The sequence below is a fragment of the Cucumis melo genome, chromosome 1, assembly GCF_025177605.1.
Source record: "Cucumis melo cultivar AY chromosome 1, USDA_Cmelo_AY_1.0, whole genome shotgun sequence".
In the NCBI taxonomy this organism is placed as follows: domain Eukaryota; kingdom Viridiplantae; phylum Streptophyta; class Magnoliopsida; order Cucurbitales; family Cucurbitaceae; genus Cucumis; species Cucumis melo.
In genome coordinates this window covers 8034598-8061358 of record NC_066857.1, presented here as the reverse complement: position 1 = coordinate 8061358, position 26761 = coordinate 8034598, and the positions used below count along the sequence as shown (strand labels likewise).

Genomic DNA, 26761 nt, shown 5'->3' with positions numbered 1-26761 from the left:
AAGTTTAGCCAATTGAACCTTTTACAGAAAACCCAAATAGATCCAAAATTAAATTAATAAAATATTAATTTAATTTTATTGGCTTACCAAGGTTACTCAGATGGAGGTTGGAAAATCCTCTTATCCTTGATGAAAAATTCATCACTTTAAATCCTCAAGCCTCCAAAGAGACCAATCTTAACTTCAACTGAGGCGGCGACAGCAGAGGGTTATCTTAGAGAAGAAGATAAAGAACCTTTTTCTTTTTCATTTATTTCCATCTTAAGCATTCCAATGCTATTTATAGACCCAAATAATAACAATAATTATTATTATTATTATTTCCTTTTCCTTTTCCTTTTAGGATATATATATATATATAATACCAAAAAAAATATACATATATCTTTATTCCTATTATCTTTCCTAAATAAATGCCTTAATCTTAGGCATTTATAACCATTAATAATAATAATAATACTTCTTTATTATTATTATTTTTCTCTCACCAAAATCTACAATAAATATATATTTATTTAAACCATTATTCTCTCTTATAAATATATATCTTTTTCGTCCAATCAAAATCAATCATCTCTCTCTTCATGAATTATTTTCTTTTCCAAATAAATATAATTATATTCCATAATATAATTAACTACATTTTTTCAAATTATTAATTAAATATATATATCCATATATATATACTCAATTAATTACAATTCCACCAAAACTAACTTTTCCCTCCAAAATCTCAAATTAACTTAAGTCCTCAATTAATTTAATCAATCAAATCTTTTCCAATAAATCAACTTCCAACCTGAATTATCTTAACTCAACCATAACAACTTCACTACATAAACAATATTTATCTTTCTACAGAATAATTAATTATCATCCACAATAATTAATTATTATTTACCTTTCTTCCAAAATAATTAATTATCTTCCACAATAATTAATTATTATTTATCTTCTCCAAAAATAATTAATTATCTTCCACAATAATTAATTATTATTTATCTTTCTCCAAAATACAACTATCTTTTCCTTAAATAATTATATTTCAATAAATATAATTATCTTTTCCTTTAACATAATAATTATATATATATTTCCACGTATACATATAATTATCAAATCTCTAACAAACTTTCCACCCTACGATTTAATTAAATAACGTCCATAATTATTTAATTAAATTCAACTTCAACAACACTAAAAATCCACAACTTTACTTAATCCTCTTAACCTACCATTTAATAAAACTCAACAAACTCCACATGCCAAAACCTTTAATTAATTAAATATTCATTCAAGAAATATTTAATTAATTTCAATTCTCACATAACTCAAATAATTCTCATTAATTGGATTCAAAATAACGCCCAATAAATTAAATCTAGATAAACAAAATTAAGATAACTGACTCCAAAATTATCTAAATTTTTGGGGTGTTACACATACTTCTCGTAGTGGGAATAAGACTAATGGTTTATTCAACATAACATACAATCATTAGACATAAAATCAAGACAAATCTTTCTTTCGAAATCATTCCTTTTATAAACATTAATCAACATTACAAATCAACAAGGAATTTAGAAGAAAGCTTTAAAATCTTGAAATACTTTGGAAAAATCAGTCAACTAATTCCCTTCTTTAAAACGCCTAGTCCCCCACAAGTCTTTTTTTCGCTTAGTGACTTCTCAATAGGACAATACTTAATACTTCTCTTATCAAAATCTCAAAGTAATCACTTTCTCTTCTGACCTCTTCCCCTATTTATACTAATCTCAAATTGGATTAGTCATCCTTTAAGTTTCCTTAAACCGTCAGCTCCTTCTTGTAGTGCTACATATGTCAGCTCAGTATTTATTTTAGGCATGCTTAACCTTAACCTTGACACTTAGCCCACTAATTAAGCATGATTAGAAAATTTTCCTGAAAATTCCTAACTCTCAACACCTGACTTCATCTCGCGTTGAAGCTTAAACCGCCTTCTTAGTCTTGCACGCATTCTCCTTCACCTTACGTCACCTTAATTCAACGCCAACCATCAAAACGCCTAAATCCTAAAAAGCACTTTCTTCCCAAAACTTCTTTCTTAAAAAATTCTTATTCCCAATTGACCCTTCCATTTCAGACACGGGTCTCACAGTTGCATTTACGTTCCCACAAAATCTTTTAAAACATAACCCTCTTGAATATCTTCAACAATTTGACGGAAAAGTTTTTTGTTTTTCTCCGTAGTTTTCCACTAATATTCTTCCTCTTCTCTAATCAACTTGTGTCTCTTTATTATTGTACTTCCATAATTTTCTTATGTTTTTTTATTGTACTTTAGTATTCGTATTATTTCCTACCATCGTCATTAATTTGTCATTTTATGATTTTTCGTGGATTTATTGAATTACATCTAGTATTTTTCCGTTAAAAAAACGTATCTTCAAACATATAGGTATCCTAATTTTTTAGAAATTGAGGTATGTATTCTATCGTATCCGCACTAGTATTTGAATTGCTTCCTAGATTAAAATTGTTGTTAATATGCCCTACCCCTAACGTCGTAGGAAAAAAAAACAAAGTTAAAAAAGTGGATTAAAGCCAAACTAGAAGGGCCATAAAGCCAAAATAGGATCCAAAAAATGAAATGAACTGCGTGGCCTAACAAATGGCTTCAATGTTCATGGTTGAAAGAGAAGTAAAGGGAAAAAATAATGTGGGAATTCGCTGTTAGACTGACTTACGAGAAAAACGTGTACATTTCTCAAATACAAAAGTCCTTTGCCTCGAAGGAGTAGCTGCCTGTTCACACTCTATTTTTTCTTCTCTCTTCTTTCGCCTGCAAAATTTGGAATTAGATGAAAATCTGCAGCAATCCATGACCACCTATGAGCCTTCAATCTCCCCCAATGATAACCTGAAAGGTTTCCTTCTTGCTATGTTGTCCAGCGCCTTTATTGGCTCCAGCTTCATCATTAAGAAGTTGGGTCTTCGTCGGGCTGGTGCTTCCGGTTCACGAGCGAGTGAGTTTCTCTAGATTTTACTTCTTCTATTTTAATTCGAGCCTCCAATTTTTGGGTCATATTTTGATCTGGGGTTCCTTCAATTTTTTGTCTTTGATTTCAGCTGTGGTCTGGATGGGGTTATTATTCTTGGTTTGGTCGATTTTTGTTTGTTTGATATCGTTGGAGAAGTTTCTGTTTCTGGGTTTTGACATTTGGATGATTTGATTGTTGTTTTTCTTCTTTTCCTATTTTGTGATTATTTTCAGTTATTCAGTTGGTGAACGATATGTCTTGTTTATCTTGCAAATGGTTATAATTGATGGTTTTAGATTGTCGTTTCTTCTTTTTGTTACTAATTGGCAGGCTGCACTGTTCACAGTGTTCCGCTTTGGGTTTATGCTGATGGAATTTGTCTGGTTAACGAATTTTAGGTTCTGGAGGATATGGGTATCTATTAGAGCCCCTTTGGTGGATCGGCATGATTACCAGTGAGTTTTGAATTCAAATTGTGTGAACTTCCAGTTTCTTCGTTCTTATTTGTTTAGTTGTTGGTGTTTTGGGACTCATGGTAAACTCCATTAGTCTCCAAGAGACTTCGTCCACCTCAAGGACAACCTCGAAAGATGATAATGGTTTTAAGTTAATTAAGTTTTTAAGGCTTAAACCTAGGATTAAATAGTATCTCTTTTTAGAGCACCTTTGGGTGTGCTCATGGAGTTTCTAAGGTATGCAAATTGATTGATTACTTTGACCTGTGTACAATTTGTAGTGATTGTTGGGGAATTTTCCAACTTTGTGGCTTATATTTATGCTCCCGCCATTCTCGTGACGCCACTTGGAGCAATAAGTATAATTGTTAGGTAAATTCTTACTCAAAGTAGGTTCAATGAGATGTTGATTTAGCTTTGGTTCATTTGAATTTCTGGTCTTCCAGTGTCTTCTTGTATCTAATTACCCTTAATTTAGGCTTCCATGTCAAAATGGGCTTTAGCGAAATGATTTTCCTCTGTGTTTATCGTGTTGGCAGTGCTGTACTTGCACATTTTTTCTTGAAGGAAAAATTGCAGAAAATGGGTGTATTGGGGTGTATTTTATGTGTTGTAGGGTCTACAATGATCGTGCTCCATGCACCTGGTGAACGTACTCCGAGTTCAGTGGATGAGATATGGGAACTAGCAATTCAACCAAGTAAACTATTGAACATATCTTATTGCGTGTCTTACTATGTGGAGCTTCCTTTTAATCCTTCTGCTGTGTTTGGTTCAGCTTTCCTTCTCTATACAGCCTCAGTAATAGCTATTGTGTTGTTCCTGGTGTTGTATTGCGAACCCCGCTATGGACAGACAAACATACTCATTTACGTTGGGATATGTTCCATAATTGGATCCTTGACGGTCAGTCTCCATTAGCCTTTTACATACTGAATCTGACTAATAATTCTGATTGAGAAATTTTCTCCACGTAGGATTTTGTTCTATTCAGTTTAGTGAAACTTGTAGTGATATCATTTATACTTCGAAGGAGTTCTATGTTAGAGATCAACTTTCTGCATGGCTCGCAGGTAATGAGTATCAAAGCTATTGGCATTGCAATAAAACTCACAATGGAGGGTTGGAGTCAAGTTGCTCACTTCCAAACATGGGTCTTTTTAATGGTTGCAATCTCATGCATAATTATTCAGTTGAATTATTTAAATAAGGTATAAGTACTTCGATTTTGTTCAAATCTTTTTGGGATAATAATGATGTTGATGAATATTGAATATAGAGCTTTTCTTGCTCGTTTGGGGCAGGATACACTTTTTTTCTTTTTCTCAGCTCTCCTATAACGAATATTTAGTTCTATGACGATTGTTATTGGGTTGTTTATCTATTATTATTGTATAATAATTATTATTATTATTATTATTTTTCTCATGCCATGGCTATAGTTCAAAAGCTTATTTGTAATTTTCAATCTCTTTTAATCATAACTGGCCTTTAGTCCTCTACAACCCAATAGGAAAGGATACATTTTTAACCAAAAGATCTGTGACCGCAAACCATGAAAAAGGATACCTTTTGTGGTTTCTTCACAGTTCGCAGCTTCCTATGCATGAATGTGCTTACCAAAATGTCAAATTACTTGATCTTGTCCAATTGTATATATCACTTGTATATATGAATAAGGTGCATATATTTAATGAGCCATGCTTATCCATTTGGTTATCTCAGCTGATTGTGTACCCAGACCAAATACCCATGCTTCGAGAAACCATGTAATTTTCACGTGATCATTTGAGCCTAGTGTTCATCTTCTTTCTTTATCAACTGGTCAGAGTCATATTTTAAAAGCACATGAACTGACCCTACACATGCTTGAGCAGAGTGTTTTGATTTGAATTATGCATCATGCCTCAAAGCCTATCAGCTCATGTGTGCCTGGCACATCCTGCATGGTTTCTGATTTTACTAGTTTGATCCGAGATTGTTTTTGGAGTCCTTTGACATTCAGTTGCCTCAGAAGAAGCTTGTTGGTTTATGATGGATGAGATAATTCCCATCCACCCTTTTGTGATAAGGGCCACGTCCTTTGGTACTCTATTTTCTTTGCCATTTGTGGAGTATTTGGCTTGAGATAAAACAGGAGAACTGATACTTCTTTGGAGAGGCTTCAACTTGCATTAGATTTAATACTCAGTCTTCAAGGAATCTTGTAACTATCCTTTTATGCTTTGTTCTTTTGAAACTAGGTCCTTATTACAAGGTTACTTTCTAGGGGTCTCTTGTTACTGGCTGTACCTCTTATTCTCTTATATGCTCCCTCCTTTTGTATTCTTTCTTTTTCTCCATCAAAAAGCTGGTTAAGTACGCTTGGTTTATATAAAGTACAACTCTACTTGGTGATATGCTCCATGCACATGAACGAACTCCTCTTTAGATAAAAAAAAACAATATACCGATGTGTTCTAGTCAAACCCCGAACTTTTTGTTCAGAGTTCAATCCTTGTCACAAATATTCTTGCAGATAATTGCAAGGTCCCTAGTTAGGGAAATATTAGAATTATTAGGAGAATATTAGTATGGTTATTAGAAGTGGCACATTAGTAAATAGCTAGTAAGTTGGTTAGGGTTTTAGCTATAAGTAGAAAGAGTGGGTTGAGAGGAAGGGGTGAAGAATTTTATGGGATTTCCATAGTTGGGAATTTGAGAGAGGATTCTTAGCCCTCTAGAATGTGTTGACGTATTTTGTAGTTTCTTCTTTGATAGTGCAATATAAGTATAACTATATCTTTTAATGTTCTTTGTGTTCTTGAGTACTCTTGTTAGGTGGTATCCTAACAATCACTTCATTTTTCTAGTTGTGTGTTTTTTTCATTCTTGAATACTCTTATTTGGTCTAGTTTTCGTGGGACCTTCACTAACATGGTTTTGCTTTCAGGATTTGTGTCTGTTTCTCCTTTGGGCACTTTGGTTTTCATTGTTTTATGGTTTCTTGTTTTTTCAGGAATTCTTTTCTGGTTTTGTTCCTTGTTTCTTTCATTCCTTGTGGGAGTTTATTTTCTTGAACTTTCATTTCATATATGTTTCTTGTTTTTGTTTTAAAAAAGGTCTCATGAGTCTTGAATACTGAATGTAATTCCAAATTATTTCTAGGGTCTATAATTAATAACATTTCTGTAGTGGGAGCTTGAATCCAGATTAGTCAATCATACAAGGCTAGTTATCAATCTTTCATGAGTCCCTAGGCTTCAACACATATTATGTTTAAGCTTCAAGGAAACAAATACCAGCCAACATGAGCACATGAGTACATAGCCTATCATCGGCGATTAGGCAACTACTTCTGATCTCAGGTCAGAAGTTCATATCTTCCACCATGCTAGTTGTATTTGTTTCATCTGAGTAATACTACCAAAAACCACAAAACTCATGGATACTCTAGCCCCGTGTAGTTCCTCTTATTGGATAGAGTTAATCTCTTTTCCTTCACAAGAACACATTAGTAAGGAACCATACCAAGGTCTGATAAATGATCATTGATACTGTTACCATTGCAATGACCAGAATTGTAGCATCTTTCTTGAATTTTAATATCCAATCTGTTGGACGCCCTGATTAGTCTATGGCCTTGCTATCATGGTATTATAATGTTTGATGTAATAGAATCTACTTCATTATTGCAACTTCATTTTCAAGTTGAACGATGTAGTTTTTATATCCTCTTAATCTTAGGTTGAAATGTCATTTTGGTCCGTGTACTTTAAGTTTCATTCCAATTTAGTTAGTGGGCTTTCAATTTCCCGAAGTCCTTGGTTGGAAACCCTTTCTTTAGTGAGTTTTTGTGAGCTTGGTTTATTTGTATGTCCTTGTATTCTTTCATTTTGTCTCATTAAAAGGTGTTTTCTCATTGTAATTTTCTATTCTTTGAGGGCTTTGAAAAGTATAATTACTTGGATACTCTCAAGCCTGTAAAGGAAATTTAAGGAAACATTGATGAGAAAGGGATATTTACTATATACTTCTCTCATGAATGTTCATTTAATTCTTCTGGAAACCCTTCAGTACTACGACGATGCAACCTACTCCGTAGTTTGCAAAATGTAAAGATTGGTAGTATCCCCATTTTATAACTTACAAAAATGTGACTATTAAGGGTGTAGGACGCTTAAGAGGGTGTTTGGTTGAAAGAGTTGGAGTTATGACTACACTCATTGTTAAAACATCATTTTATGCTTTATTAGGTACTGTGGGCCCTAGGACTTCACAAGTTCTCATACTTCACAATTTCACACTTTTCCCCAAACGCCTCCTTATAGAACTCAAAACTTTCAAAGAGGTTGATAATGCAAGAGAAAAGTTATTAAGTGCTAAGGACCACACCAGACCATCCTTTTAGAAAAAGTTGGCAAATGACGTTATTTCTCATTTTAGTTAGATAAGACTTGATGAGAATCGATACATTCTCTTTAAAAATGGGGATTGGGAAGTTGATTATTGAAGAATATACTGATTTTGACATCCCTGGTTCCATGTTACACCCAAAACTTGCTGAAAGTCCCTAATTGTTTTGGTGTAAATACTTCTTCCAGTCTCTTAATCTTAAGGTATTGCTAATTTTGAACAATGTAAATTGGATGACCCAGGCTTTGGACACATTTGACACTGCTGTTGTTTCGCCAATTCATTATGCAATGTTCACATCTTTCACGATCTTTGCCAGTGTCATAATGTTCAAGGTATTTTTGCTAGAATTTAAACAAAATTTGTTTGGTGTTTCAGAGAGTCTGATTTATAATACTTGTTGTATGATTAGGATTGGTCTGGCCAGAGTGCTAGCAGCATTGCATCAGAACTCTGTGGATTTGTAACCATACTTTCTGGGACCGTGGTCTTGCATGATACAAGATCACCTGATTCTGCTTCTGTTTCAGGTATTTGACTATTTAACTGGAAAGTTTCAAAGCTGACTGAATGTGTAGTGAAAGATCATTAATTGTCTGTTGATTTTCTGCTATTATATTAATTTTTATTTGCCTAAACAATACACCAACACATGTTCTATCATTCTAGCAAAATTTGAATTCTAGAAGATAGGTAACAATCAACGAATGAAGGACACTTTAGTTTGGATTAAGTATGAATGTTCAACACGTGTATTGGCCATGGGTTGGAAACTTGTTATACGATAGATATATTTTGAACAGTGGTTAAGCAATTTGAATTGATATTAGACACTTGTGTGGGTATCATACCTTTATTAAAACGCGATAGACAATGCTCACTTGCTAACATATGTTGAATAGTTTTTGGTTGGCTGATTCATTATTCTCTATTGTTGCGAGCATTAGTCATATTGTCATTTTGTTGTACGTCACCTTACAAAATTGTTGATATTTTAGCTTTTGCACAAAAAACACTGAAATTCCCTTTCTTTAGGCCCAGGTAATGTTAGTTCTTGAGGCTTGAACTTTTATGTTTTTTCCATTTTAGTATCAACTTTTAAATAATCTGTTTGTCTTTAAACTCATAAAAAATCATTTAAATCCATACCATCAATTTTTTTAAAAATAATTTATTTAACTGAAACTAGTATAAGCACGTCTTTTGTCAATTTACATGATCAATAATCTATATGAACAAGCAGTTAAGCCATTCATGTAGAAAGTTAGGTTTTTGGGCTTTCAAAAGTATTTAAGTTGTTCACATATACAATGTTTAGAAAGTTTTGGAACCAAAACATTAAATTGGCTGTTCCAAGTACCAAAATATTTCAACCAAAATAAATCAAGCTTATGTAGTTAGACTCATGACCAACTGCTTTTTGTTTCAGCAATTATTTGTATATCTCAAATGCAAAAACCAAAAAAAAAAAGTCTACATATTTCTTCTTGTCAATTTTGATACAGAGATGTACATGTCTGTCTCTCCTCAAGTGTCTTGGTATTTCCCCGCAAATGGCGACACCTGGAAACGGAAATCTGAAGAAATACTATTGCCAGATTTTGATGCAATCCTCAAACAAGACCATTTCACATGAAAGTGAAAGGTAATTTATGCACCTACTACTGCATCTCCACTGCACACCAAACAGATGCAACCAAATTTTGGGAGAAATCTGGATATATAGTTAATTTTCTCACATTATTAATGAGTTATTTAGTAGAGCGGTGACCACGGAGTTGTTTTCTTTCTCCGCTTAGCCGCTTGAGATTGAAGGACGGGTAGGGCTTGTGTGACGTAGTATGTTCTTTGTAACAATTCATTTTGTTTCTAAATAGGTAGCTGGAATTGAAACACAGCTTCATTCCCCTTTCTTTTTCACCTTTAGGCCTCACACCTCCCTCTCGTAACATTATTTTGTAAAGTAGAACAGAGCTTGTGGATGCAAAATGTAATCTGCTTTGTGTGTATTCTTTTTTCCACTCGTTCCCTTAGCCAAGGTAATATGAGATATTTTGTTGGTAAAGCTGACTTTTCGGCCAAGTTTGCCCTGAATAGAACGTAATAAATCACTGATGATTTGTTTACATGTTTCTGTAATCTATTACATAAGACACCCAATTTGATTATTGATGAGTAGATGATGTTTGATTTGGTTGTGCTTGGAAATAACTTAGAACTCGTTACCGTTAATGTTACATGATAGATATTGTTATTGTAACAATATTAAAATTATGAATATGTCACATTTGCAATTATTTTTATCACTATTGTTACCATTAGGGACTAAAACAATGGTGATGGTAATGGTAAGGTAAATGTGACTAATTTGTAATTCTAAGTAAATGATCAAAAGTAATTCAATTACAACTGCGATTGGGATCCGTTACCAATGAAATTCTATTATGATGTCATCAATTTTCATTAAGAATTGGTAAACGTGATCTTGATGCATTTCTTTGTTGAAAGTTTTGGTTTCCCACCGCTAACATATACCTTTTGTAACGACCCAACTCTTTATTCTGAGTCGAAGTCATTACTAAATGTAAACAACATGATTTAAGTCATAAAGTTTAGTTAAAACGAACAAAACCTCATAACTTTATTTATAAAACCAAATCAGGGTAATATGCAAAATGTAAAAAAAAATTGTTAAGATCTTACTCGGGCCCTATCTACTTTTAAAGAAATGAAATAGTAAATAAGGTAGAAAATAAAACTCGCCACGGTCACTTCTGGTCGCTCGCCAGCTTGCCCTTGCCCCTACCTCGGCCTCTACCTGAAAACATGTCATGGAAAGAGTGAGTATAAAATACTCAGTAAAGGACCCACTACTAGTCCCACTAGGTGCCTGTTAACCTCCTATTAGAGTCTTGAAATTGGTACCCCATAACTGGCACGTCCCCGAACACGTGCAACACGCGCCCCCGTAGGGACAAGCTGGCCCTTGGTAATTCCCAAGGGAATACCTAAGTCGCTCGGGCTGTGAGCGGTCCCGTCGGATCACTCACGTCATGTCTGTGTCAATGTCAATGTCAGACTGGTAATCCCGTCAGACTACGCAGTCATAAGTGGGAGCGACCCCGTCGGGTCTCTCCATCATGTCTGTGTCATAAAGGTGGTGATCCCGAAGGACATCCATGTGGGTACGACTCTAATAAGGAGCTAACATACACCCTAACCATAGCATACATACACATAACATCATCATGTAATCATAACAGTCTAATCATCATCTCACATCTCACCTCAATAACCAACATACAGTCATAACAAATCACGTCATCACAATATCATGCCATCATGTAACCACATCATCAATCACATCATGCTCTCATTAATTACATGTGTTATACAGTCTAGTCCTTAACATGCATAACTGGAGGTGCAAGCGGTCTCATGGTTCTAACCACAGAGCTAGTAGTAGAAATCTCTTACCTGGAGATTTGCTCGGCCTAACAGTAACAACACGCTTCCCCAAGCGGCACAAGTCCTAAAGGGTCAAAAGTTCACAATTTAGTAATTTACCCTCAAGGGAAAATTTGGTCCAAGACTTACTTGAGGCGACTTACCCACGGTTGAGGTTGCAACGCTTGAGCCCCTACTGAATTTATCCGACACTCCAAGGTCACTCGGTCCAAGACGTTCCTTAAGCGATAATTTAATTTAGTCCAAATAAAATTATTTAGATTAAAGTTTCAAATCTTGGCTGGGTGTGAGAAACACTTTTGACTCACCAAAGTAGGTGGAAAGGAACCGGAGCAGACTGGCGGCTCAAGGGCAGATGGGTCAGCTCGGCTAGAGGAGCAAGAACCGGCTCGACTTGAAGGCTGGGATCGGCTCGGACACGGCGCGGCTCACGGCGCAGGTTGGGCGCGCGGGCTCGACTAGCAGGCTCGGGGCGGGCGCGCGGGCGTGGAGTGGTGCGCGGGCGAGCGAGCGGACGCGGGTCAGCTTCGGGTTTGGGCGACGATCGAAACGCGGGCTCGGGCTTTCGACGGCTGGAGGCGTGCGGTTGACGATCGACGGCCGCTGCTGCTCGGCGACACGGCGCGACGAAGCTTCACGCGACGGTTGGCGACTGCGAACGGTTCGGCTACGGGTCGCGAAAGGAGATGCGGGTCGAGTCGGCTTCGGCGACGGTGTGCAGGCGGAACACGTCGTGCGGCTTCCGCACTCGGGCGGCTGCAACGCGAGTTGGATCGGGCGGAGCGACGGCGCGACTTGGCTGAACTGCTCGGCCAAACGGCCGTGACAACCGACAGCGGTTTCTGGCGGAATGTGGCGCTCGGCGTCTGGCGGAAGGCGGCGGCGGCGAGTGGCGACTAGGGTTTCTTCCTTTTCCTTTTTCTCTCTTTCTCTTTTTTTTTTTGATTTTCTAGTGCACGGGTCCCAAGGCTCATTTATAAAAAAAAAAACCCTTTATCTTTCCCTTCCATTAAATCCAAACAAACTTTCTCTCTCTCCAACCAAGACTCCCAATATCTTAATTTTTCAATAAAATCATCCAATTACAACATTCTCTCAAAAAATAAATCTATTCTTTTCCAACTCAGATGTCACCTTAGCTTAACTCAATTATTTTATCCTCACAACAACCTTACCAATTTAATTATCCAAATCAAGATAATATGCCTCTAAACCTTGATTAATCACAAATCAAAATGATAAAGTTCCTCAAAATTCGAATTTTCCATAACCACACTTAACATTAATAATAAATGAAAAAAAATCAAATTTGTTGGGGCGTTACACCTTTTTTATTTGAGAGATTTTAACAAAATGTTCCAAATTTGAACAGCATAACGAAAGGTTGTGATTTGAGAGATTTTAAACAAAATGTTCCAAATTTGAACAGCATGATGAAAGGTTGTGAAAGATACACAAAGTGATAATGTTACTACTTACTAGTAGATTACAAAGGTAAAACTAAGAGAGATGAAAGTTGCCTATAAATTCGCAAGGTGAAGAACGTTAGTTGGATAAACTTCAGTTTGAAGTTGAGAAGCATAAGCTTTGGATGCTATAATGACATTGACAGCTTCTGTTGGATGTAACCCATCAAAGAAGACATGGTTGGTTCTGTTAGGGCAAGTTTTTCCTCCTTTTTTGCACAATATTCCATTTCCACCTTCACTTAGAGATGGCACCTCACAACATGGCATAGCTGCCTCTATAAAACCTGAAAAAACACTCATCATCTGCTAGTTCAGTTCATTGATTCTATTTTTTTTTTCAATAATGTAGGGTGGGAGACGAATCTCAAATCTCAAATTTGATAGTGAAAGTTTTTATTAGTTGATCTATGTTCAAATTGATTGTTGTCGAAGGTATGTTTCCAAATGTTTTGAAAGAGATGTTTTCATCCAAATTTTAAAATTTTATTCGTCTAATAATAGGTTAATGAAAGTGTTTAAAGAATAGTCAATAAAAGAATATGTCAGCAAGTGATTAAAGCCAAAAACAAACATTTATCAATTATCATAATGGGGTACTTTTCAATGCTTATGTTGGGACTTATTTGAAAAGTGGTTTTAGATAGTAGAAAACATATCTTACAACAAACATATATTTTGTAAATGATTAGAAGATCAAACATTTATTAAAGAAAAACAATGCAAATTTAAATAAATTAAAAAAAAAAAGACAAAGATAACACTTAAAAGTACAAAAAAATTTAATTTGCTATATACTAAATTAAAATAGCATATTAAATATGAATCTAGAAGGAAACTTTTTCGATAATAATTTTTTATCGACAACAGTATATATTTTTTTCTTTTGTTATAATGAGAAAAACTCAACTGAAATAGCGATCGTATTATCAACCTCAAATTCAGAAATTTGATTATCGTACTCCACATATTGTAAAAAAAAAAAAATCTCTTCTCGATTTTTGTTTAAAACAAACTTTAAAAAATATTCAACTACAATAAAACTTAAGAGACGAACTTTAAAGATTAAGAAATTATTGCCAACTTACTTGAATCGAATAAAAGCTTAACTAAGCTAATATGAATATAAGTTGAAAAAACAAACTAGTTCAGTTTTCTATAACAGTTTATACTTAAAAAAAAGTTATAGGTTGAAGATATGGACTTAAATATTAGGGAACCATATCCTAAAAATAATAAATTCAGGCAGAGGCAGCTCCATAAATGATAGTAGGCATAGCCCCATACGTTACTTGTCTCTCTATTAACAAACACAATTGATTATATATAGTGACATAGTGTACGGTACCTTGAGAAGCAGGTTGAGAGATGATGTCATTAATAATGTTGTATGAATTAAGAAAGACAATGTTGGAGAGTGGGATTTGTGGCTTTATGTCATCCACCAATGTCTTCAAATTGAGATTGAACAATTGAGCTGCTTGGTTTAATATCTCAATGCATTCTCCTTTGTTATTTGCTCTCACCATTGGACTACACCCTAATGGGTTTACTGATATGGCCACCATTTTTCTTGCTCCCAAACTATACAACTTCTGTCATCATCCATTTTTATCAAAAACTTTATTTAATTAAAACTATATATATATATATATATATAATTATAGTTTTGTTAATAGAAAATTAAATTAAAAACAAACCTTGAGTTGGGTGGACAAGGTGGCTGTAAGATTGGCGGTGAAGATGGGGAGAGTGAGTTGAGGGTCAGAGTTGGTGAGAAAATAGTTGAATGAGTAATCATTCCCTCCTGAACCAACAACAAACAAATAATTCTCTAATAGTGAACCCTTTCTTCTACCGTTTCTCCGTCCCATCAATCTTCTCAATTCTGGTAGTGTCACCTCCTCAAAGTTTTTTATTTGTTTATTCAAACTTGTTACATTTCCCTACAACAAAAGAAAAAAATAAACAAAAAAACTAAGATGATCATGATCTCAAATACCAAGAGATTAGTTTTCATCTTTCACCAACATTTCAAATCTAAACTGTGTATATCTTTTTAGGTGAAAAGTTAGTTCTAAAAATTGAGATTTGAACTCTGGGTGTGATAGTGATTAAGAAGAATGACATATATTTTGAACCAGAAAGCCATACCTAGCTCTCAAGCATCATTTCACTGCTATATGCTCCTTCCAAATAATCTCAATTTCTATTCAAAATTTTTACTTTATTTTCTTTCTAGTATGAGTTTTCTAAAATTGATGAAAAATAGGACAATATTTGAACTTTTGAAGAAAGGGACACCTTTGCTGCCTCGAACTATTTTGTAGATATAAGAGAATACAAATTTACAAATATAGAAAAATTTAGAAATGTATTAGCGATATAATTTTTTATTGTTAGATTTTACGACTTACATTTAAAAGAAATTTTTTAAGATCTTGTAATGCACTTAATTAATTATTAGATTTTTTTTATAAAAAGAAAAAGCATATTATCAAACCAAAACTTTGAAAGAATATAAAGTTTTATTATTTAAAAAAGAAAAATAGGGAAGTTTAGGTTTTTGTTTCCGTAAAATTAACCTATTTAAGACTGTGTTCATCTCTTTAATTTCCTGCTTTATTTGTGCATTTTTGGTAATTCTTTGATGTAATTTGTTGTATGGGAATTTTAGCTATGTTGGTATTTTTTGGATAGTTCTTGAAAGAATATTAGCAAAAAAAGTGGTTTTCTAAATATTTAGAGAAACATACATCAACTACCATTTAGGTATTTATAATTAAAAAAAAAAAAAAGCATTTATTCACCTTCTTAAATACCATTTATTAAATTTTAAGTCTTAAGTCATTCTCTCTCCTCTATCTTTTTTTTCTTTTTTCTCTTTCTCTTTTACATTTTTAAATATAGGAAAATAAAATATCATTTCACCTCTTTAAAATATCCTTTCACCTCATCTCCATCCTCATTAGACTTTGTAATTAACCATTTAAAGAATGTTGATTCAACACTCTATTTTTCTAGAAGGAAAACACAAAAACATTAATAACAACAAAAACAAACGTACCCATATCTTCAAACATATGACATCCAAACAATCAAACTCTATAAGTAACATCTTCCCCATAATAATAATAATAATAATAATAATAATAATAATAATAATAATAATAATAATAATAATAATAATAATAATAATAATAAAAATAATAAAAATAGAAAGAAAGGTCCTTACTGCTATAGAGCCAGTGTCGTCCAGAATTCCGGAGCCACCGGAAGCATAGTTGACGCCACGAACAATGTTGGTCCCCTTGGTGGAAGGGTCGAAGAAAGGGGGAATGGAAGAAGGAAGGCCCAGATAACGACCAAGAAGGTCAATAATATTCTTCCCATTTGTAAACCTTCCTGAGGGACCAACTCCAAAATCTATTCCATAAGGCAAATAATCAGCCTTAGCTCTTGACTTCTCTAAGAAATTATTATTTCCATTGTCAACTAGAGAACTCCCAAAAACAAACATCCCTTTTATCATTGTTCTTTCATCTCCCCCATCATCATATCTCTTTCTTTTCCCTTCACAACATGCCAAACAGAAGAAGAAAAAGAATAACACATTCAAAGAAAGGAGGAATATGTTTTTTGGAATATTCATGTTTGACATTGTTAAACACATACAAAGTTGAACAAAATGGAGGGCATGGCAGCTCTTTTATAGCAAAACATTTGTTTTCTATTTCTGCTTTTATATATATATATATATATATAAATGAAATATATATATGATACATTTATTATTTGGTGTTTTCAAGTTTTTTTTTTCTTTAGTTATGGAAATATTAACCCTTTGATCTCTTAAATTTTGCCATTACTCCTTTTCACATGGTCTCTCACCATTTCAAAATATTACATTTATACTTCTTTAAATCTTGAATTTGATTTTAATTTAATAGCTAAATTTCAAAATGTTATTTCGATTTAATATAGTTGTTAAGTGAACTTTTAAAATTGATGAAAAAAAAAGTAAAACATAATTAATTACAATATAATTCTTCTGATTCTTTTAAATTAATGAATAAACTTTTAATGCTAATTAAAGAATTAAAAAAGAATATTTAGTGAAATATTATTGAAGTTAAAAAATGGGTCTTTTCAAAAATATACCTAAGCGGTAAAATATTTACACTGTATAAAACAATTTTTAAAACAGAAAAAGTCCACAGACCCGTCATAGATACCAGAAATGCCTCGTCAATAATGCTCGTAATATATTTGGTAACATGCTTAATATATTTGGTACACGATCGTTTAGATTTGACTATTGTTTGGTATACGAACGTTTAAATTTGTTTTTTCAATTCTATCATTAAATTTGGTTACACAATCGTTTAATTAATTAGGTTACACGATCGTTTAATTAAGTGAGTTACATGATCGTTTATATTTGGCTACATCTAAATGATTTTTTTTTCAAAATTTGGTACACGATCATTTAGATGTAGCCAGTTTAGATTTGGCTAAATAATTTTTTTCAAGATTTTTTACACACGATCTTTTATATTTGGTTACCCTAATCTAAACAACGTAAAAAAAAAAGGAAGACAATGCACGCAACGAACGAAAAAAAAGGGAAAAAGAAGAAAGAAGAAAGAAAATTGAGAAAGAAGAAAGAAGAAGAAAGACTGCACGTAACGAAAATAGAAAAAAAATCAGATTTAGTTACCCAAATTTAAACAACCTAAAAAAGAGAAAGAAAAGATAGAAAGAAATCACAGTTAAAAAAAGAAAAGTAAAAGAGAAAGACGATAAAATCGCAGAGCATAACAAATATGGAAGGATAAATATAGAATATTTAAAAAATGGTTAACTTTATGAATTTTGTTACACGAACGGTAAGTATTTTAGTAGTTTGTTATATTTAAGAAAGTTTCTAAATGTATAAATATTGAATTTTCTAAACACCTCTCAAAAGTAAAATTACACTATTTTAAAATCTAATAGGAAATGAAATTCGAAATTTAAACACTAAAAATATATAATGGTTTGAAACTTAAAAAATTATAAGAAAAAAGGAAAAAAGAAATTAAACCGAAGACCAAGAGATAAAAATGTAATTTTTCCTCATTATTATTACTACATGTATATTATATACCTATGTAATCTTTGACTCAGACTTTATTATAATAATCTTCAATAATTTGTTTATGTATTTAATTTCAAGGTGTGGATTTATGGCCTCACCTACCTTACCTTACTGATCATTGAAACTTGTTCAACTTTACAATGACATAAATGATAGACACCATTGTTGAATGGAGAGACCTCATTTTCAACAGAGACATATTTGGATTCTACTTTCTTTAGGTAAAAATCATTTTTTACTCTAAATTTTTATCCTAACCCTAAATTTTTTAAGGGTATAAACTTAGCTAATTGTTGTTCTATTATTTAACTTTAAGCTTTCAATTGTATTAATTTGAGATTAAACAATTTATATATATACTACTTCAATAAGATATGATATAGACCACTTATTTATTATTTCTAAAAAGGATAAAATAGTTGAAAAAATTATATATAGTAGACTCTTTAAAGTATCTTTAATCATATAGGCATGTTTTTTTTTTTTTTCCACTTCCTAACTTCTATAATGTATGGTTTGTGTTGTTTTTAATTTCATTAATGTGGGGAGTGCTTCTTAAATGTTTGGATAGGTTTCTTCTTAGATTAAAGAAAAGTGCACGAAATTTATCGAGTTTAGATTGAAAAAGATTTCCCCCCTTTTTCTAAGGCCAGACCAACTTGCACATACCTCTCAAATAATCTCGCGACAAATGTCGAACTCCACAATATTTTGAGTATCTAGGTATAAGGGTATCGGGAGCTTCAAATAGAAAAATAGAGAGGACAAAACCATCATAATTTACTTAGTGACATGTTAAAAAGACTCCTTGTATGGATGACAAAATAAGTTCAGAAAATTAGATTTGTATCACAAACTTGTTTACTTTTACAAAAGTGGCAGAAAAGCTAAGCTCACTTCATCCATCTAACATACAGACTTGATATATCATTGATACATACTCAATACACTCGATATACTACCAGTATATATTTGATACACTATTGATATTCACTTTGATTATACTTCATACGCTTCTAATAGGCATTTGATATGAACTTGATCAACGTGATACACACTTGAAATGCTAAAAGTATTTAGATCTATATAAAAAAGATTTTGAATTTTTGTTAAAAGGATTGTGAAAAGAAAAAACAATATTTTCTAAAAATATAAACCTCAAATAAACATAGTATTTTTATGAACTAGAGAGCTATACAAAGACTAAAGTTGGGAGAGATGGGAGGCTTCTCTCTCTAAAAACCTCGTCGACGATTGCAGTTCCCAAACACCATCAGAAGACAGACAACCTCAATGGCCATCTGTTACACTTCCCCTAAACATCTCATCTACTGCCACTAACCACATTTACAAATAGCTCCACTCAACAACCAAGATAGATTTGAAGATCCCAGTTCCATTAAGGTACCTCCTAAATTCTACTCTTCAATTATTTTCCTTTGGTAATCTTTTCCCCTTTCAGTATGGCTCTCCTTCGACAACTCCCATGCTCATGCTTAATGAAAAAGAAAGACTTTGTCCTCTCTATGGATACCCGATCTAGAAATCTGAAGTTGCTCATTACTTAAGTGGGGCCATATAAGTCATTTTCCATTGTTGTTACCTCGAATGTTTAGAATGGCTCAAAGCTACTTTCAAAATCCTACTTGATACCCCACAAACGATAAGATACTTCTTGAAAAAGAGATTTGAAGAGTATTATCTGTGGGTCCAAAAGACATACAATAGAAAAGGATATATAGCAGAGGTATACAGAGTCGATGATAGAGGTAGAAGATGTTGTATACTCGTTCCTGAAGGTACAGAAAACTCTGGATGGGCCCATTTTACAGAGATGTTAACCGTGAAGAAAGAAACAACCACAAAAAACAGATTGACTATAAAAAATGTAGTTAAAGGTAAAAACTTAAGAAGCTCAAGTACAGATACTGATTCAGATGGTAAAAAAAAGAATCTATGTTGATGTGATGATAAAGGGCAATTCGTCTGAAGACGACTCTCTAATTTCTTTCAGAATAGAGGCAAAAGGGAAAAAAAAGATACTAAATGAAGCTACAAAAGAGAATCCATTTATTTGGAACAAATCAGTCATTCTTTCGATGAGATATTTCCATGACGACTGAAAAAGAATTATGGACAAACTCAAGGAAAACCTTGACACTCCTTTTACATACAAATCCTTTCATGCCGACAAAGCCATGTTGGTCGTTTTATGTGAAATTTGAAGAATGGAACCAAGGTAAACATGCCACTCCAAAGCTAATTCCCAGTTATGGTGGTTGGGCTAAATTCAGAAGTGTTCTATTAGATGCTTGGAATATGGATAATTTTATGCAAATTGGGGATGCTTCCAATGGTTTTATTGATGTTGCTCGTGAAACAAAAGACATGATTGAGAATATTGAAGCCTCGATCAGAATCAAAGATAATTATTTTGCTTTCATTCTGGCTTTTGTTTGTCTGTTTGATAAAAAGGGGAAAGCCATACTATTCAAATCATTGTTCAGGCCGAAGGGAAATGACATCTTGAAAGAAATCTGAGAATATATGGTTCCTTTACCAGAGAAGTTGCTATCAATTTCGATGAGTACAACATGGATTGCGAGCAATATTAGCTCATAGAAAATTTGGCCATATCCCCGAATAGAGCTTCGCCAGAAAATCACCAGTGCATTATTGATGAACACAACAACCAAACTGTCTCTTCAAGAAAAAAAAATCGATGCAATGATGAAAATTTTGAATTACAACAACGACAGTGACATGAGTGAGACAAGAGAGGAGGATTATGACAAGAGAGCAATACTCACCGTTGAAAAAGAGGGGGAAAAATTTTTAAAAGGGGAAGTTAAAAAAGTGGGGCCTAAAAAATGAAAAAAAGAAAGGTTTCTTTTAACTCCCTAAAAAGCAAGATTTTTTCTTTGATTTGAGGAGTGCTTCCACAAGGCCCATTAAAATTAGAAGCCCAAATAGAAGCCCAAACTGTAACGCCCAACAAATTCGATATTTCTTTTTGTTTTGGCCATTGTCATCAATATTAAGTGTGATTATGGGAATTTTTTTAATTTATTACAAGAACCTTATCATTTTGATTTTTGTGATTAATTAAGGCTTGGGATTTTCCATTTTTTAGATATTAAGTATTTTTTTTTATTGGGAAATTATGTGGTGAATTATTGTTAATTGAAAGGTGGGTTGGTTGAAATTTTGGTGAGATTTGGGAGAGAGAGAAGATGGTTGGCTTTGATTTAATTAGAGGAAAAGAAAAGAGATTTTTATTATAAAGGAGCCTTGGGTCCCGTGCATAAGGAAGAAAAATCAAAAAAAAAAAAAAAAAAAAAGAAAGAGGGGAAAAGAAAAGAGAAAAGGGAGAAAACAAAACCCTAGCCGCCGCTCGCCGCCGCCGCGTACCCGAGCCACCAAGCCCTCCTCCTTCTGTTCGTCAGCTCAGCCGGATCGTTTGCAGCCGCCAGCCGTCGCGTGAAGCCTCGTTCTGCTGCGTCGTCGAGCAGCTCAGCCGAGTCGTTCGCAGCCGCCAGCCGTCGCATGAAGCCGCGTTCTGCTGCGTCGTCGAGCAGCTCAGCCGGATCGTGCGCAACCGCCAGCCATCGCGTGAAGCCGCGTCCTGCCGAGTCGCCGAGCAGCAGCAGTTGACGATCGTCAGCCGCGCGCCTCCAGCCGTCGAAGCCGAACCCACGTTTCGGCCGACGCCCGAACCCGAAACCGATCCGCGCCCGCTCGCCCGAAACCGACCCGCGCCCGCTCGCCCGAAACCGAACCCGCTCCACGCTCGCGCACGCCCGCCCCGAGTCGTAAGCCGAGCCCGCGCGCGCCCATCCCACGCAACGAGCCGCGCCGGTCTGCACCACGAGCCGCGCCTGTCTGCCCCGCAAGCCGAGCCGATCCCCAACCTTCAAACCGAGCCAGTCCCTGCTCCCCCAGCCGAGCCGCCAAGCCTATTTGGCTCTTTCCATCCAATTTTTGGTAAATTAATTAATTATTTTGGCTTACCTAGCAAGACTCAAATTTTTGGGCACTAAATGATTTAATTTGGAATTAAATTAGATTATTTCTCCTTAAGGGACGTCCTGGACCAAGTAACTGCTGCAGCGGGGGATTTCTTCAGTAGGGGCTTGAGCACTGCAATCTCCTTCTAGGGTAAGTCATTTCGAATGAGTCTTGAACCGTTAATCGTTGGCGACCTAATTACGAATTTTGGCATATTAAACAGTTAGGACCTCGTCGCTTGGAAAGCGTACTGCCTCGCGGTTAGGACTCTACAAGTAAATCTCCAGGTAAGAGATTCTACTACTAGCTCCATGCTTAGAAATATGAGATGACGTATACTCCAATTTTGCATGTTGAGGATTGGACGGTACGATGCCTGAAATCAATGTTAGTATGATGTAAATGACGGTATGGTTATACTATAGCCTGTTATGTGTGGCGAGAGCTGTTATAGCTATACGACGAATGTCGAGACGGAGAGGGCAGAGATGATTTATATGATATGTTATATGCTGATGCCATGTGTATGTATACTGCAATTAGGGTACCTGTTAGCTTGATCTGTTAGAGTCGTACCTGCATGGGTGTCCTTCGGGATCACCACCTATTGAGGACTGTGTGGTCCGACGGGACGCCAGTCTAGCATGGATATAGATATGACTCGAGTGACTCGACGGGGTCCTCGCATCCCGACTGTCCTAGGTGTCCCCCGGGGCTCCGAAGACCAGAGATACGTTCCTACGGGAGCGCATGTTGCACGTGTTCGGGAACGTGCCAGAGATTGGGTACCAGTTATCAGGACTCTGACAGGAAGTTAACAGGCACCTAGTGGGACTAGTAGTGGGTCCCTTACTGAGTATTTTTATACTCACTCTCTTCGTTTTATGTTTTCAGGTAGAGGACGAGGCAAGGGCAAGGGCAAGCTGGCGAGCGACCCGAAGTGAGACCGTGGAGGGCCATAGGGACTACCGCTTCCGCTTATTCTTATTTCAGATTTTCGCATTTGAATTTGAGTACTTTTCATCACTTACCATCTTTTATGTAGATAGGGCCCGAGTAGGACTTCAGAACGCTTTTACATTTTTGCATGACTACCTTGTTTGAATTTTATAAATGAAATTTCTTAAACCGTATGCGTTTTAAAAAATTTTTATGACTTAAACCACTTGTTCTATATTTGGTAATGACTTCGATTCAGTATAAGGAGTTGGGTCGTTACACCCAAACAGAAACCAACTAGCCACTTTCGGTGCTACGGATATGAAAAAAGGGAAGCAAATTTATAAAGTAAAGAGCCCAATTTCAAATTCTGCCTTGTTGAAAGAGGAAAATAAAAAGCAGACTAGGCTTAAAATTTAGCCCAATGAAGAATCCAAGAAGCCAGCCGAATTAAAACTCACAATGGATTTAGGGCCCCCTTTACCAATGTTAGATGAATTCATTTCAAGTCTAGAACAGTTCTCCCCCTTTCCATCTCAGACTTCACCAACACACTCAGATATAGTAAAAGACAACGTATGTCCAATGATGATTAGCAATCAAGAGGAGAAGGAAAAAGAAGAAGCAACTCAAGAAGATGAGGAAAACACCTTTAAGCAGAAACTAGTGGATTGGCTAAAAAATAATAATATGAAATTAGCTTCCGTGACAAATGATGTATTTTTTAATGTTGAAAATGTTGTAACCAATGATAACTCTGATATGGGTATAATTGATATGGGGCAAAATAGTTATTTATGAAAATTGTGAGTTGGAACACTAGAGGGTTATGCTCAACCTAAAAGTGAGCACAAATAAAATGCTTTTTTTCTTGTTATCATCTGGACTTTGTTATACTTGTTGAAACTAATTTGAAAACTGTCAATAAGAAAATTGTTAAATCTCTTTGGAGTTCGATTAGCATAAAGTGGCAAGCCATTAACGTGGTTGGAAATGATATTTTAATTATGTGGGACGACCTTCGTTTTAATGTCTCTGATTTTGTGCTTGGCTTGTTCTCAATTTCAATCAAGATTAATTTTTCTAATAGTCCTTGCAACAACAACTGGTGGTTATCTGTCATTTACGGCCGAGCAAGTAGAAGAAGTCGATCAAACTTCTGGGATGAATTAGAGGACCTAAAAAAATATTTGCCTTCCAAATTGGCTGTTGGTAGGGGACTTCAATGTCGTTAGATTTTTCTCTAAAACTTCATCATATAACCCTGGTACTTATAGCATGAACAAGTTTAATGCTTTCATAAACAGTTGTTGTCTCATTGATCCCTCTCTCACAAACTCTAAATATATTTGGTCCAACCTCAGAGTTCAGCCAACCCTCTCGAGAATTGATAGATTTCTCTATTCAGTTGATTGGGAGAGACTTTTCACGATGCATTACTCTAGAACTCTAACCAGAATTACCTCGGATCATTTTTCACTTGTTCTTGAATCTGCAAATCTCAGTTGGGACCCTAAACCATTCAGATTTACAAACCACCTCCCCATCGAAAAAACTTTCAAAAATAACTTGGAGCTTTGGTGGTCAAACACTTTACAAAGGGGCTATCTGGGGTATTCTTTCATGAGAAGGCTTAAACAGTTGTCAATTTCCATAAAAAACTGGAGTAAAAATCTCAAAAAATGGAACAAGAATGATAGGAAGGCCTGGATCAAAGAGATTGATGAAACCGATAAGATTGAGGCGAAAAACAATCTCAATGAGACCCTCAGTTTGCGCAGGCTGGCTTTAAAAAACGACCTTAATCAATATGGCTTTAAAGAAGCTCAAGTCTGGGCACAAAAGTGCAAAAGACTTTGGAATCTTGATGTTGATGAAAATACTTATTTCTTCCACAAAATTTACTCTGCTAGACAAAGGAGAAGTCTTATATCAAGCATTACTAATTCAGAAGGGGCTTTATGTACAGCTAATAAGGATATTGAAAAAGATTTTACCAAGCACTTTAAGGAAATTTATAAAAATAGTAATAACAACCTGTGGCCTATTGATAATCTTTAATGGAATCCTATTTCTTCTCTGGAAGCTGATCGTCTTTGTAAACTCTTCCCTGAAGATGAGGGTTATAAAGCTCTCAAATCTTTCTCAAACAATAAGAGCCCCAACCCAAATGGATTCACCATGGAATTCTTCAAATCTGCTTGAAACCTCATAAAATATGATATTTGCAACATTTTCAATGATTTTCATAAAAATAGCATCATCAACAAAGCTGTGAATGTCACTTTCATAGCTCTTATTGCAAAGAAATATAAATGCTCCATTGCGTCTGATTATAGACCCATTAGTTTGACTACTGCACTTTACAAGCTTTTGGCAAAAGTTCTCGCTGATAGGCTTAAAGAGACTCTCCCCAATACCATTGTCGAAAATAAAATGGCTTTTACTTGAGGTAGACAGATCATGGATGCCATATTGATTGCAAATGAAGTCATTGATTTCTGGAAAGTTAAAAAAGTCAAAGGGTTTGTGATCAAACTTGATATTGAAAAGACTTTTAACAAAATAAATTAGCACATCATTGACTTTATGATTATGAAAAAGGGTTTCCCTCACAAATGGAGAAGATGGATAAATAAATGCATCAGCAATGTTAATTATTCAGTCATTATTAATGACAGATCGAGAGGAAAAATCCTTCCCACTCGTGATATTCGTTAAATGGAGAAGATGGATAAATTCATGCATCAACAATGTTAATTATTCAGTCATTACCCACTTGCTATTTGCTAATGATATCTTGTTGTTTGTTGAAGACCATGATAAATCTATTGAGAATATGAGAATAGTGATCCATCTTTTTGAACTTGCTTCTGGGCTCAGTATAAACCTTAACAAATCCAATATTTCTCCTATCAACGTGGCATCCAACAGAGCTGACAGGGTTGCTGCTTCTTGGAGTATAAAACACAATTTCTTCCTTCCAATTATTCGGGAGTTCCTCTTGGGGATAAGCCTCATTTCAAAAGATTATGGACAAACATCTCTGAAAAAATACACAAGAAGGTGAATGGCTGGAAATATTCATACCTATCCAAAGGAGGTAAAAATCACTTTAATAGACTCATCTCTTGTTAGCCTCCCTACTTACCAACTATTTGTTTTCAAAGTCCTCGTATCTATTTACAAAGATATCGAAAAGAATTGGAGAAAAATATTTTGGAATCACTCTAAAGAGGACCAAAAAGTGCACCTCATCAGATAGTCGGTGATCACTTCCCCAAAAGAATAAGGTGGTCTCGGTATCAATCGGGTTAAGGATACAAACTCTGCATTATTCAATAAGTGGCTTTGGAGATTTTATTCAGAAGACTCCCCCTTATAGAAACGTATCATCCTGGCTAAATATGATAGCTCTTTTTTGGGAGATACCCCTTCCAAAAGCAAATATAGGAGCATTAGGGATCTTTGGCATTCCATTACTAAAGGGGTTGACTGGTTTCAATCTCAGATTTCGTGGATGATCAGAAATGGTGATAAAATTTCTTTTTGGCATGGTCACTAGCATATAAACAACCCCTTATCTTTACACTACCCTAGACTCTTTACCATCTCCATGAAAAAGGATAGCTCAGTTCAGGACATGTGGCATTGTGATTTCCTTGACTAGGATTTTTGTTCCAGAAGACCTCTCCGCAGCTAGAAATTGATCTTTGGAATGAACTGAAAGACTCTTATCACTACAAGAAAGTGGGGTGATTCCCGATCCATAAATATGTCGGCGTAAGTGTTAATAACGTCAAGAACTGAATTCTCGATGTATAATGCAACGTCGGAAAGACCGTTGGAAGAAACGCGTCAGGAGAG

General features: G+C 34.9%; 2 protein-coding genes across 4 annotated transcripts; one reads left to right on the top strand and one right to left on the bottom strand.

Annotated features, from left to right (window-relative positions):
* Positions 1 to 2652: 2652 nt before the first annotated feature.
* On the top strand, positions 2653 to 9999 carry LOC103500043 (probable magnesium transporter NIPA6). Of its 3 annotated transcripts, none has more exons than XM_008463228.2 (9): positions 2653 to 3008; positions 3422 to 3478; positions 3760 to 3850; positions 4018 to 4178; positions 4257 to 4384; positions 4552 to 4689; positions 8116 to 8208; positions 8286 to 8403; positions 9379 to 9999. In XM_008463228.2, exons 1-9 carry the CDS (start codon positions 2864 to 2866, stop codon positions 9507 to 9509), a joined length of 1062 nt encoding a protein of 353 aa, XP_008461450.1. In that variant the 5' UTR covers positions 2653 to 2863; the 3' UTR covers positions 9510 to 9999. The 3 variants fall into 3 exon arrangements, with proteins under 3 accessions (XP_008461450.1, XP_050946214.1, XP_050946236.1); XM_051090279.1 differs by having other exon boundaries at positions 2861 to 3008; positions 3354 to 3478; XM_051090257.1 differs by lacking the exon at positions 3760 to 3850 and having other exon boundaries at positions 2658 to 3008; positions 4095 to 4178.
* A 2701-nt stretch (positions 10000 to 12700) lies between these two features.
* On the bottom strand, positions 12701 to 16526 carry LOC103500044 (GDSL esterase/lipase At4g16230-like). The gene is made up of 4 exons (XM_008463229.3): positions 16043 to 16526; positions 14508 to 14753; positions 14156 to 14402; positions 12701 to 13094 (listed from the first exon to the last, which is right to left on the bottom strand). The coding sequence occupies exons 1-4, from the start codon at positions 16478 to 16480 to the stop codon at positions 12862 to 12864; spliced, it is 1164 nt and encodes a 387-aa protein (XP_008461451.1). The 5' UTR covers positions 16481 to 16526; the 3' UTR covers positions 12701 to 12861.
* Positions 16527 to 26761: the final 10235 nt, after the last annotated feature.

Excerpts from the sequence above, each read along its gene's own strand:
- LOC103500043 (XM_008463228.2), top strand. The coding sequence starts at position 2,864 with ATGACCACCTATGAGCCTTCAATCTCCCCCAATGATAACCTGAAAGGT. Across the intron at positions 4,179-4,256 it reads GGAACTAGCAATTCAACCAA|CTTTCCTTCTCTATACAGCC; the intron begins GTAAACTATTGA and ends TGTTTGGTTCAG. Across the intron at positions 4,385-4,551 it reads CCATAATTGGATCCTTGACG|GTAATGAGTATCAAAGCTAT; the intron begins GTCAGTCTCCAT and ends CATGGCTCGCAG.
- LOC103500044 (XM_008463229.3), bottom strand. The coding sequence starts at position 16,480 with ATGTGTTTAACAATGTCAAACATGAATATTCCAAAAAACATATTCCTC. Across the intron at positions 14,754-16,042 it reads ACGACACTGGCTCTATAGCA|GGAAATGTAACAAGTTTGAA; the intron begins GTAAGGACCTTT and ends CTTTTGTTGTAG. Across the intron at positions 13,095-14,155 it reads CTCTCAACCTGCTTCTCAAG|GTTTTATAGAGGCAGCTATG; the intron begins GTACCGTACACT and ends GTGTTTTTTCAG.